Raw genomic sequence first — 13391 nt, 5'->3', positions numbered from 1 at the left:
CTGGCGTCGTTGCCCACCTCTCAATTTTAAATACACGTAGACATTGAGGGCTAGCAGGAGGGACCATGCGCTTACCTGCTGCTCTCTGGCAGGTAGCTCCATGCCCTCCTGGGTTTTAAATGCACCTTAGAACACACATGCATCAACACTACAATGAGCGGGTGGAGGGAGGTTTGGAGTCTTCTCTCACCCCCGTTCTCTGCGACCTGCTGGAGCGGGGGGGCTAGGAGGAGGAGTTGGCCGTCCGACTGCGGTCTGGAGTGTGGGGCCTCCCTACTGCTGCGGAGTCGGGGCGGTCTGCCTCCCCCCACCGCAGGGAAAAGGGTAACACTACCTGGGTCTGGGTGCAGTTCCCCCTCCAGGGGCAAGGGTACCTAGACCCGGTTTGTAGAGTACGCTTGGGGAGTGTGATCGTGTGTACAACGTCTCTTTATGTCTGTCTCCACGTTGGTTGAGTGTGGAGTAAGTGCATATGAGGGTGGGAATGGATGTTTGTGTCTGTGTGTGCCTGTATGTCTGTGTCTATATGTCAGGTTGGGTATCAGGCGCCACCTCTCTGGGGACATCTCAGGCCCTCCAAGGTTTGGAGGCCTATCTCCACCCACCACCACTTCCCTGCCAGTGGCGGACCCCCTCAGACATCGGTGCGTTGGTGGTTCTTTGTGTCCGGGGATGGGCGTCCAGGTACACACCGGCTCACTCCTTGGCGGCCGCTTATCGGGGCCTGGAGCCTGGGGCTCGCTCGGGCCACTTCGGAGGTGGGGTGCCCCCGGCCTCTCGGCTTGGGGCTCGGTCACTCAGGCACGGCTGGCTGCCGGCGGAGCTCACGGGCGCGTCACTGCAACTCCCCCTGGCTTCTGCTCCGCGGCTGCTGAGTGAGCCCTCATCTGGGACTCTCCTCAGCTCTTTCTGGGACAGTGGCGCGGCTGCCCCTCTGTTGGTCTTCCTTGGTCTCTTGTGTTCTGGGGGCCTCTGGATGTCTGGAGTTTTGATCTCCTCCATACCTGCTTCATGCCCTGGAGGACGGGGCTGTGGCCCCCCCACACCCTCTAGCAGATCATTACATGAAGGAACCTTTTAAAAAACAAAAAACAAGCGCGTCCATGCTCACAGGTGTACACACGGGTGATCACACCCACAAACTACACCCTTTTTGGCTCCTACCTCAAAGCACACTGTGTTCTGTTGATCTTATGTGCTGCACAATAATGTTTAATATTTAGTATTTACTGTCATATTCCCATATATCATTGTGATGCTGTTTATTCTATTACTCTTGTTCTCTTCTGCTTGTTTTCTTTTTTCTTTCTCAGCAGGTGATCCAGGTGATTGATATATGCATTTTTTTTCCTTCTTTTTTTTCTGCTCATTCTGTTGGTTTTTGTCTTTTGCCCTTCTCCCCCGTCCCTCTTCTCAGCTGTTTCTCTTTCCCTCTTTCTTTCTCCCCTTCTTTCCCCCAGTCAAGTCTGTCCCATATTCAGTAAGTGAAAATAAAATGAACAATAAAAGGTGAATCAAATGGACCATTACGGCAAGGCTGGGATGGTCAATTTGGTAAAGTAAATCCGTTGGGCATCTTTCTTTGCCTTTAGACAACAATTCTGATGCAAAAGAGCCAAACGGGACAGGCCAAAAAAAAAAAAAAAAAATGATAGCATTTAGCATCCCTTCAAAAACACACATATCCAATAAAGATATAAACCTCCCTGTAGCACATATATAGTAATTTAATATTTCGAATCAAAAACAGTTTTTATTTAATTCAAAGACAGCAACGGGGACAAAGCTATTTTTATAATGCTTTGTCCTACATCTCGGAAATAGAAACCTCCGTCCTGAGGAAAGAAGCTGAAATTCACCCCTTAGCGGATGGGAACCATTTTTAAGGATTGATAAAGCCATCCTCTGTACCTGCTTGGAGTACAGGGAGGCTAAACAAGACTGTGGCTCACCTATCAGACGACTGGACCATCTCACTATCTGATTTAGAGAGTTTTTCTCTGTGACAGAGGTCTGACCAAACCATGCCACCAAACAAAAGGATAAAACAGACTCAATAAACGAACGATAAAACAAAGTTAAAATTAAAAGAGGAGTTGTACTTACATCAGCTTGTCCTCGGTCACAGTTTCCTTCCACATAAAGCTTTGCAAAAACTGCATAAAAAGCACTTGCAGCAACAAAGACATAATATTCCAGAAACACGCTTTGCCGATCAGATCAGCTGTTTGTAACACTTCCTATGTCCATCAGCGCGAACTATCGCATGTCCGCCATGACTTGCCTAAGACCGGAAGTGACGTTATTTTGCGGAAATGTATTTTTTTTTTTTACCATCAGGGCTTTATGAGCCTATACTGGTGTTTTTAAAAGTTATGTTTGACTTTATGACTTTCTGTGTCGTTTCTGGGATGCTTAGGGTTAGGGTTAGGTGCACTGCTGAAAATAGTTTATTTTGATGCATATGCTTTTTTTTTTTTTGAAATTTGCATTATAATATTCATTTTCATTTTTCCTGCAGTATATAAAAATTGGTGTATTTCAAAAATAAAAATATGAAGACATTTAAAATAAATTTCCTGTGGTGGGAAACTATTTTGTGCAACTTTATTGTATTTGCAGTTTTGAGGGATAAGCCTCATAAATTTCTCTAACTAGAAATATATGTTAAAAAAACAAAAACAATTTTCAAATTTTTTGTAGTTTATTGCACTTTTTTGCAATTTATGTAATGCACTTAATGCATGCATATTATTATAATTTGGGCTATAATGGTTGTATTGATGTATATCAACTTGAAATGCTCCCAGAAATGGCTCCACAGCATGTAAAAATATAATATAAGCTCTGGCGGACTTGGTTCTATGGTAGTTCTTAAAGGGTTAATAGGATTTATACAAAAATCTGTGGAACAATCGTGTCATCATGTCAAGGCTATAGTCACTTAAGCAGGTGACTGAGGGTTTCTTTGGCGCTGGGATGATGTGATTTGTAGCAGGATGGCACAGCATCTTGGAAGCATGCAGACTTAAACAAAAAAAAATTCTGTGGGATCTCAAAATTTATTTTCATTTTCATAACATGCAGCACTTTTATGAAAATCTTGGATGCTATGCAGGCACAAAAGGTTCCTTTGCTCACTGGTTATTAAAAAAAGTCACATCAAACTATGTGATGATTTTGTGCAAGATTAAAATGCTAAGTGCAAACGTTATTATACCAGCACTCCCCATGATGTTACCATATATATTATCATAATGAAGACATAAGCATGATTACATTCATTTCATATGAATTTACAGTGTAGTTCATACATGACACAATTTTTTCTTTAAATTCTTTTTTTTTTTTTAAATCACAAGTTTTAGACAGGAATAAAAATCAAATCAGTTTTACCCTTTAAACCAGAGGTGTCAAACATGAGGCCCGGGGGCCAAATTGGCCTACGGCCATTAATATTACGGCAATGAAATTCAGTAGTAAGTAAACAATTTAAGGACAGAAAAGTTTCTATTTTTCAACATCTACTACAGAAAGTTTAGGGTTTTTGTTATTGTAAAAACAAAAACAGCAACAAAAACAAAAAGTCCTCAGTAAAATAAAATTTTTAAAAGAGAAAATCCATTCTGTTCTTGACAAGGATCTTTTTACACATTTATTTCTACAATTTAGACTCAAAGAGTTGTGCTGATTTCAGTTACTAAAGAAGCATTTCTAAATCATGTAGCAAAACTGAGACATAGTGTTGAAGCTGTACTTTCTTTTCCCTATATTAATATATCTCAGGGACCAAAAATAGACAACTTTTTATGTAAAGTCCTTTAAGATCATTTATTTTTGTAATCCCTGTGACTCAAAGTGCACAACACTCCACTCTTTGGTCTGAGTGTGCCAGCATCCAGGATGTCAAAGGTCTGTCCCGGGACGAGAGTGAAGTCAAACCTCTGGAGCAGTTTGGCCATCACCACTTTAGCCTCCATCTAAAAAACACAACAGCGCCCACAGAGATGAGTCAGTGTGTTTATAGGTGAGCGGGTCTTCATGTTGACTTACGCTGTCATCCTCACCTGAGCAAAGTTCTGTCCCAGACACGAGCGAGGACCGAGGGCAAAGGGGTAGTAGCAGTAATAAGGCCTTGTTGAACAGACGAGAGACAGCCTCAGTTACTGTGAACCGTTTCACTCATTTAGTCTGAGATAATAAAGTGTGTGCAAATATTAAACATAATGTTTAATGTTTAAACATTATGTTTAAACATTAAACACACTGTTTCAGCATGGTGAAACAGTGTGTTTCTTACTTGGGAGCATCTGGGTGAAATCTCTCTGGATCAAATCTCAGTGGATCCTTGAAGAATCTCTCCAGTCTCCCGCTCACATAGGAGTTGAACTAAATATGAGAAGATTTAATTTTACATTTTAACCATAAATGTATTTGTAATTGCTTGAATAAGACCTCATTTTTTATCATCATCATCATCATCATCATCATCATCATCATCATCATCATCATCATTTATTTATTTATATAGCACTTTAAAAACACACTTGGTAGACCAAAGTGCTGTACACTACTAATATGCACATAATAATAAAACCAAACATAGCAATAAAGTTAAAAAACAATAAAAATGTCAGTTACCCACGGAGTTAAAAGCCAGGGAATAAAAATAGGTTTTTAATAAAGACTTAAAAACTGGCACTGATGCAGCCTGTCTAATATGGAGAGGAAGGTTATTCCAAAGCATCGGCGCGGCAACAGAGAACGCTCGGTCTCCTCTAAGTTTCAGCCGTGACTTTGGGACCGAAAGCAGCAACTGCTCAGCTGACCGAAGGGAACGAGTGGGGACGTGGGGCTTCAACAAGTCAGACAAATAAACAGGTGCCAGACCATTTAGAGATTTAAAAGCCAATAAAAGGACTTTAAAACGGATCCTGAATTCAATTGGAAGCCAGTGTAAAGAGGCCAAAATCGGAGTGATGTGATCAAATTTTCTTCTGCCAGTTAAAAATCGTGCCGCAGCATTTTGCACTAATTGCAAGCGTGACAAAGTGCCCTGCCCAACCCCTGTTAAAAGAGAATTACAATAATCTAAACGTGAGGTAATAAAGGCATGAATAACGCTTTCCAAGTCACGCTTGGAAAGAAAGGGCTTAACCTTTGATAAACGTCTGAGGTGATAAAATGCTGATTTTACCACCCCGTTTACATGGTCATCAAAGGTGAGTGCAGAATCAATTTTAACTCCGAGATTTGTGATCGAACTCTTTAGTTGGGAAGTCAAAGCTGCAAGATCAACATCCAGAGTATGAGAAGAACGATTTGGGCCAAATAAAATTGCTTCTGTCTTCCGATCATTAAAATTTAAAAAGTTTTTTGCCATCCATGCTTTGACATCAGTAAGGCAGTCAAGCAGAGGTCCAGTTGGGAGACTATCAGAATGACTAAAAGGTAAGTAGAGCTGGCAGTCATCTGCGTATAGATGGAATGGCACTTTATACTTTCGGAAAATCGCGCCAAGAGGCAAGAGGTACAATGAAAACAATAACGGCCCAAGAATAGATCCCTGTGGAACACCCCAAAGCAGAGGGGCCACAGAGGATGAAGCCGACCCCAACTTAACACAAAATGTCCTATTTAAAAGATAGGACTTTAACCACAAAAGTGCCGAACCAGTAATTCCCACACAGTGCTGTAAGTGGGAGATCAGCAAATCGTGATCCACAGTGTCAAATGCAGCTGTCATGTCCAACAAGACCAGCACTGCATATTTACCACGGTCTGTCGCTATCAGGATGTCATTCATAACTTTTACGAGGGCTGTCTCCGTGCTGTGGAATGGCTTAAAGCCGGACTGAAAGATTTCTGACAATTTAGAGTCATTCAAGTAGTCCATCAACTGAGTATAAACAATCCTTTCCAGAATCTTACTAAGAAAGGGAAGCTTAGAGATGGGTCTAAAATTTGATATGACTGAACTGTCTAAGCCTGGTTTCTTAAGTAAAGGATGTATGACTGCATGCTTAAATTCCCTAGGTACTTGACCAGACAAAAGACTAGTATTAATTTTATGTTTTTCTGACAACTTTGTGACAGTTTATACATACACTACCAGTCAAAGGTTTGGACACTTTTCTTATTCAATGTTTTTTTCTGTTTTTTTCATGAGTATTTACATTGCAGATTTTCACTGAACGCATTAAAACTTTGAATGAACTCATATGGAATTATGTAATAAACAAAAAAGTGCGAAAGAACTCAAAACATGTTTTATATTTTAGATTCTTCCAAATAGCCACCCTTTGCACTCTTGGCATTCTCTCGATGAGCTTCTTGAAGTCAAATGTTTTTCCAACAGTCTTGAAGGAGTTCCCAGAGATGCTGAGCACTTGTTGACTCTCTTGCCTTCACTCTGCGGTCCATCTCATCCCAAACCATCTCCATTGGTCAGGTGACTGTGGAGGCCAGGCCATCTGACGCAGCCCTCCATCCCTCTCCTTCTTGGTCAAACAGCCCTTACACAGCCTGGAGGTGTGTTTGGGGTCATTGTCCTGTTGAAAAATAAATGATGGTCCAACTAAACAAAAACTGGATGGGATGGCATGGCACTGCAGGATGCTGTGTTAGCCATGCTGGTTCAGTGTGCCTCCAATTTAGAATACTAAATTGAGACTCTTGGTCTTTCCTGGTGCGCTCCTCAAGTGAGCCAGTTTCATTGTAGCGCTTGATGGTTTCTGTGAATGCACTTGGGGACACATTCAAAGTTTTAGCAATTTTCCGGACTGACTGACAGACTTTCTTTACTTAGAATTCATATAATGGCGAGAACCAATCAGCTAACAGGTGACTACATCATGAAGCTTATTGAGAGAAGGCCAAGAGTTTACAGCGCTGTCAACAAAGTTAACAGTGGCTACTTTCAGGAATCTATAAAACATATTTAGAGTTAATTATCTTTTTTTCTTCGCTACATAACTCCATATATCTTGCTTCATATATTTGTTGTCTTTAGTATGTAGTTATCATTTAGACTTACAAACATATTAAAAAGAAAATGACTCACAACAACGCTAAATCCCCCGGGTATGTGGATATCGTCAATCACCATGTCTTCAGCAACATCACGAGACGTGCCTGGAGCTGGGGGGTAAATTCTTAGAGTCTCTTTTAACACCTGAAGGAAGGTTACAATGAGAAGTGCACACTTTGGGTGAGTTATTAAAATAAATAAATGAATAACTAAATTTACCACATGTACCTGTGACAGGTAGACCAGCTCTCCTAAGTCGTCATAGCTTATGTCACGTTTCATCCCAATGACATCATCGACCTCTTTCTTCGCTCTAAGAAATAAAAATACAATTTAGAAAACCAAAATTCACTCTATATATTACACAGTTGTAACTGCAGAAATATTACCTAAATCATCTTTAGAGGTTAACACAGGTCATAGGAGTAAATATGTAGAAACAGATGTAAAACTACATTTTTTATAGAGAAAAATGCACATCTACATAAATGTCTGTGGGCTTGAGATTTATATAATCTCAGGATTGGGAATATTTTTGATGTTTGATATTTTGATGGATCAAATTAGAAGAAGTTGTTTTCACACAACGGGTTGACAGTCAGATCTGAGGGACACACTGATTGTAAGAACTGGATCTATCAGACTGACTGTACAACAAGTGTGTCACGGCAAGAAGCTTTCTGAAGATCTCACAGACTTTTGTTTAAGTCCTCTTTACTTATAGGTTCAATCAGATGATGTTTCAGGTTATATTCATGCAAAGATATAGAAAGTTGTAAATAGAAAGTGTAAATTGTTGAGTTCTGTTTGACTTCTTACTTCTCTAGTATTTCAGGATGTCTTCCAAGCGCCATGATGCAAAAACCCAGTTGATTGGCTGTTGTTTCTTGGCCTAAAATGTTGCCAGTTTGTCAATAATGCGTCATGTAACAAAAATAAATCATACGTTTCTTTTTCTTGATTGCTATTTTATTCATTTGCAAATGTTATCGTCCTTGTCACAAACAAAGTTTGAAAAGAGTATGTGGCGGAGCGTGGTCTGTGGCGCGGCTATGGGGAAGGCGGACACACCTGAGTGCCATCAGCTCATAACACCTCAACTGCATTTAAGTCTGGACTGGTGTCTTGGGTGAGTTGTTGTTGGTGTGTTTGGCTGACAGCTTAAAAGCTGCATCCGAGTTGTAAATGACAACCGAAATAAAGAAGAAATGCTGAAAAGTGTTGAAACGTGGTCAGGTCTGTCATGCATCTTTTACAGAGTAATAAATATATATACACATTTTTTTCTTTTGGGGGGGGGGGGGGGAATTTGAGACAAACAGTCAGTAACCAGTGTTGGTCAAGTTACTTGAAAAAAGTAATCAGTAACTAATTACTGATTACTTCCCCCAAAAAAGTAATCCCGTTACTTTACTGATTACTTATTTTCAAAGGTAATTAATTACTTAGTTACTTAGTTACTTTTTAAAAACACGATTTGCAACCTGAATAGGTGATACAGCGATAGATCTTTCAGCCCAATTCTACTTTTTCTGCATAATCCATCATACAAAATGTAATCAAATGGAAAAGCATCTTTTTAAAACTTGTTTTATTAGTTTTAATCTTTTAACTTTATGCATCAAGCAAAAATTTAATTATATGCAACATTCTCTGACTGGAAGAAATTTGTTTAACATTTAAACCTATTTTCTGCACATTCCAGCTCATAAAATAATTTTTTGTGTGTGTTTACACTCAGTCTTTCAAATAGATGCAAGTAAAACACAGCAGAAAATAAATAAAGTCAAAGACTCAGCGGTCCTGTTGCTCTATTTCCACCTGTAAAGCAGGAGTGGGGCAGGCGGAGGTTTACCCTGGTGCAGGTGTGCCGCAGCGGTCAGTGGAAGAATCCGCGAGTTTCTCTGTGAGTTTCCCATTACGTCGTTGCGCACTCGGTGCTTGTTTGGAAGTTTAGGGGTTTTTTTCGCTGTAAAAAGAAGTTTTCTTCCCACGCACAATGGACACTAATGTTTTTGTCACTTTTTATGGAATCAAACTCAAAGTAAGGTCAGTACTTCCACGCTTTAAACGCTGCACGCTCATACTCTCTCCCGCACTCGATATATGATCCATTGTTGATGCACACAGCTGTTGCCACGAACGTTGCACTCGCTTACGTCAGTGTCATGAGACATTCTCGCAAAAAAAAATAAATCACGGTTTTAGTAACGCAGTAACGCAGCGTTCCTACGGGAAAGTAACGGTAATCTAATTACCGTTTTTGCAATAGTAATCCCTTACTTTACGCGTTACTTGAAAAAAGTAATCGGATTACAGTAACGCATTACAAGCAACGCGTTACTGCCCATCTCTGTCAGTAACACAGGAACTAGAGTTGTGTGACACAGTGTGTGTGTGCAGATATTATGCAGCCCCTCTGGATAAGAAAGGACAGTTTTGTCCATGCTAAGTGAACACGTGACAACAATTCACAGACAACAGTGGCCACATTGTGTAAAACTGAAAATAAAACACACTCTTCAGTGCAGTGAGCTTCGTCTGACGCTACAAAGGAGCTTCCAGCTGCATTTCACACATCAAAGCTGAAACAACAGAGACTCACCTGCAATGAAAAATGTCACAAAATTGTCCAGCATAAATTCTTCATCTTCTTCAGTCATGTTTTCCTCTGAAATGAGGAGAGAATGGACAGATACATCGATATTTAACTTCTCCTGGTTTCCAACATTACTTACAAACCACATGCACCGAACTGAGAAGGCATCAAAAACTGTGGGTCACATTTGTTCTATTCACTTTGTCTCGTCACAAAGAGAATAAAATATTGCTCTAGTCTAGTCTAATGTGAAATTTGGGAACTCCAACCTTGGCTTGCAGTTTTGATGATTTGTGTCAGGATGTCTTTGGGGACCTCGTCACCGTTTTGCATGGCGGCCTTTCTCTCACTGATCCACTTGGCTCCAGTTGTACGGAGCAGGCGGCACGCTTCCCTCACCTCATTAACATTTCGTCTGTTCTTTGGATTGAACTGGAATGGCAGACTGAAGGGTTTAGCCTGGCATCCTGATAACAATGTTGTTGGCAGACATACTTCATAACAACAAACGCTGAAGTAATACCTCAAAAAATATGTCTCTAACATAGGTAACCATTCCTTTCAGACATGTCTCAATGGCTTTAGGGAAAGGTGAACTATTCTTCAAGAGGTCCAAGTCCACCCCGAAGGCAACCTGAAATATCAAGACACGGATGGACCTGCACTCACACTTACAACACGCTTAGAAACTTTTTAACAGTAAATTAAAACAAACGTAAAAGCTTGTGCCTTCATCAGAATTATGAAAAAAACAACAAAAAAAACCCCACGTTGCATCTGTAAAACTGACTATGATACCTTACTAATAACATCCAGGGTGACACAGTTGAAAAGATGGAGCATATTAGCTTCTGTTTTATTGTCAGCAAGCTCTGCAAGTTTATCCATCAGTTTCTCTGCTGTCTCATTGAAGGTTCCCATTAGACCTCTCAGATACCTGGAAGTATGATAGCTTTAGACGGAGAAGCAGCACATCCAGGACATCCCAACAAACCATCACAGAAATTCATTAAAGGATAATGTTGCACAGAAAAAAAAAAGGGAGATGTTTCCAACCCTGGACAAGTGGTTAATCATACAGACTGTTGTGTCTTTATGTGGCAACTATGAAACTCACAGGCTGCTGAACGCAGGGTCCATGATGCGTCGCTGTTTGTACCACTGCTCATGATCCCGTGCTGTTACCAGGCCATTTCCAAAGAACCTGAAAAGATATTGAGAAAATTAATAAAAATAGCAAAATATGATTGCAACACAAATGATTTTAACTCTGTAAAAGTCAGGAGCTCAACAGATTACATTGTCACACAGCAGGTTTTATTATTATCATAGTTAAATTGCTGCTAGCATGGCTACACAGCATGTTAAGTTACTGCTGAGTTGCATTTAGTTTGAACAGTAATGTATGGATACATAAATACAAACTACTTGTGGTCAGATGTTTACATATATTAATCATTGGCATGAATGTCAATTCATGTTTTAATGATTTCTTTGAACGTTTCTTTCTCTGGGGTGGAAAGACTGTGCAGTATATAACTGGCTTCACAAGTGTAAATTAATTTCACAGTGGGTCAAAATTATACAAACATCTTCAAATATCTACATACACTACTGTCATGATCCGGAGTTTGTGACTCCGTGTTTTGTTTTAGTAGTTATTATTATTCTGGGTTTTATTTTCATGTTCCTATGTGTTCCCCAGTCTGTGTGAAGTTTGTGTGTTGTGTCATTGCGTGTATGTGTTTCCTGTTTTATTTTGAAGGTCTGCGTCTTATGTGAGTGTTAGTATTTAGTATTTATTTATTTATTGTCATTGTCAAGAACAATGAAATTGCGTTTGGGGCTTCCATACAACCCAAAAAAAAGAAGAAAATAATAAATACCCCTTAAAACCCAAGTGTACATATTTAACCCAGTGTGACTCCAATGCAATAAGACAATCCTTAGCAATAATGTTCGTAGAAATTCAGACAAAGACCTGAGAAACATGACAAAATACAACAATGCAACCCATTCAATATTATTGTACTGTGAGATATGATATCAGATATGATAGTTATCTATTTAAGAAAGAGGGGGGGGGGGGCAGGAGGGGGAAGAGAATAAAGATATGATGCACCAATGCAGACCAGTTCATTGCTATTAAGAAGTTGGATATGGTTATTGTCCGTGAGAGGGGGGCAGAGAGTTCAGGAGCCTCACAGCCTGTGGATACAGGCTGTTGGCCAGTCTGGATGTTCTGGCCTGTATAGACCTGTACCTTCTCCCTGAGGGCAGCAGATGGAAAAGGTGGCGCGCAGGGTGATGTTGGTCCCGCAGGATACTGTGCACCCTCCTCAGACAGCGAGTGGGGAAGATATTACTGATCTCTGGCAGACTTGTTCCAATAATTCTGCCAGCTTCTTTCACCACCCGCTGGAGTGCTTGCTGATCGGCCTTGGTGCAGCTGGGGAACCACACTAGAAATCCATACGTCAGAACGCTGCTGATGGCACAGTTGTAGAAGTTCAACATCAGAGATCTGGGAATGTGTGCGCTCCGCAGTCTCCTCAGGTAGTAGAGGCGCTGTTGGGCCTTCCGTACAACTGAGGTGATATGGTTGCCCCAGGACAGGTCCTCGGTCACAGTTACCCCCAAGAATTTAAAACTGCTCACCCTCTCCACCGCCTCACTGCCAATGAAGAGAGGCAGATGGTTGTTATGGCCCCTCTTCCGGAAATCTACAATGATCTCCTTGGTCTTTTTGGTGTTTAAGACCAAGTTATTGTCGTGGCACCATGACTCTAGTTGTTGCACCTCTGTCCTATAGTTTGTCTCATCATTGTTGGATATAAGTCCGAGCACTGTTTTCAGTTTGCCTCCCTAGTCTCGTCACGTTAATCACTCCCAGCTGTGTCCCCCACCTGTGTGTAATCTCCCTGTGTTTTTTGAGTGTTTTTAAGTCGTGTCTTCTGTCTTAGTCGTTGCTGGTTCGTCTGTGTTGTTTCCCCTCGGTCTCCCTATGTATTTCCCCGGACCTCCCTGCATCTTCGTTCAGGTTTGTTTTCTTAGCTCTGCCCAGTTTAGGTTTTCCAGTTTTATGTTCACCCACCATTGCTGTTTTTACCCACTCCTGTAAATAAATACTCACCTGCACCAGAGCTGCCGCCTTTTGGGTCCTTTCTACAAACTCCACACGTCTGCCACACCGGACGTGACAACTACACTCCAGCTGAAAACACTACGTCCAGATGAACAGAATTAACTTTCTTGTACACTGCAGAAACTTCACCACCAATTAAAGCATTTATGAATGTATGTATATATATCCTAACCCTAAATAAATTCTAACTTGTGCACTCAATTCTTATTGAGTCAGCAGCGTAGTATGCTGTACAATCATTCCACCCTGGAAAAAGAAAAGCTCAAAGAAATAATTAAAGCCCAAAATTACCATGACCATGAGAAACGTAAGTGCCCGAGCAGCCAGGCTCAGAAGCAGGCTGGAAAGTGCCATCCTGGAAAATGTCCCGGAGACGTCCGTGTTAAAGGTGTGTAACAAGTGTCCCTTGACAGTTCGCTGACTTCTGCCGTGTGATTGGCCCAGGAGCTTTAAAAGGTAGTGGGTGTGTGAGGGGAGGTCAGTGGTCTTCTGTGGGAAGTTCCAGACCTTTGGAGATTAATTATTAGATCTGCAGTCTGCAGATCTAATAATTTATTATGGTAGGTGCCGGTTTTTAATGCGTGCTGCTGGACTTATTAGTGTGAACACGAGTTTTA

General features: G+C 40.9%; 1 protein-coding gene across 3 annotated transcripts; it reads right to left on the bottom strand.

Annotated features, from left to right (window-relative positions):
• Positions 1–2685: 2685 nt before the first annotated feature.
• LOC143412576 (cholesterol 24-hydroxylase-like) lies at positions 2686–13191 on the bottom strand. 3 transcript variants are annotated; one of them, XM_076873695.1, is made up of 13 exons: positions 13066–13191; positions 12763–12852; positions 10747–10833; positions 10428–10566; positions 10153–10263; positions 9899–10061; positions 9636–9701; positions 7850–7922; positions 7259–7343; positions 7064–7174; positions 4301–4389; positions 4068–4134; positions 2686–3980 (listed from the first exon to the last, which is right to left on the bottom strand). In XM_076873695.1, exons 3-13 carry the CDS (start codon positions 10767–10769, stop codon positions 3828–3830), a joined length of 1080 nt encoding a protein of 359 aa, XP_076729810.1. In that variant the 5' UTR covers positions 10770–10833; positions 12763–12852; positions 13066–13191; the 3' UTR covers positions 2686–3827. The 3 variants fall into 3 exon arrangements, 2 of the variants coding, with proteins under 2 accessions (XP_076729810.1, XP_076729809.1); XM_076873694.1 differs by lacking the exon at positions 12763–12852 and having other exon boundaries at positions 13066–13190; XR_013093089.1 differs by lacking the exons at positions 2686–3980; positions 4068–4134; positions 12763–12852 and adding an exon at positions 6300–6551 and having other exon boundaries at positions 4304–4389; positions 13066–13190.
• Between the last annotated feature and the right edge of the window lie 200 nt (positions 13192–13391).

This window comes from Maylandia zebra, linkage group LG15, assembly GCF_041146795.1.
Source record: "Maylandia zebra isolate NMK-2024a linkage group LG15, Mzebra_GT3a, whole genome shotgun sequence".
Classification (NCBI taxonomy): Eukaryota; Metazoa; Chordata; class Actinopteri; order Cichliformes; family Cichlidae; genus Maylandia; species Maylandia zebra.
This window is presented reverse-complemented; position numbering and strand designations above follow the sequence as displayed.

What these genes read in the sequence shown, in the direction of transcription:
- LOC143412576 (XM_076873695.1), bottom strand. Translation starts at nt 10,769, where the DNA reads ATGGACCCTGCGTTCAGCAGCCT. An exon ending in TTAGAGACATATTTTTTGAG is followed by an intron (nt 10,062 to 10,152) that starts GTATTACTTCAG and finishes CTGCCATTCCAG; the next exon opens with TTCAATCCAAAGAACAGACG. An exon ending in AGCTGGTCTACCTGTCACAG is followed by an intron (nt 7,175 to 7,258) that starts GTACATGTGGTA and finishes ACCTTCCTTCAG; the next exon opens with GTGTTAAAAGAGACTCTAAG.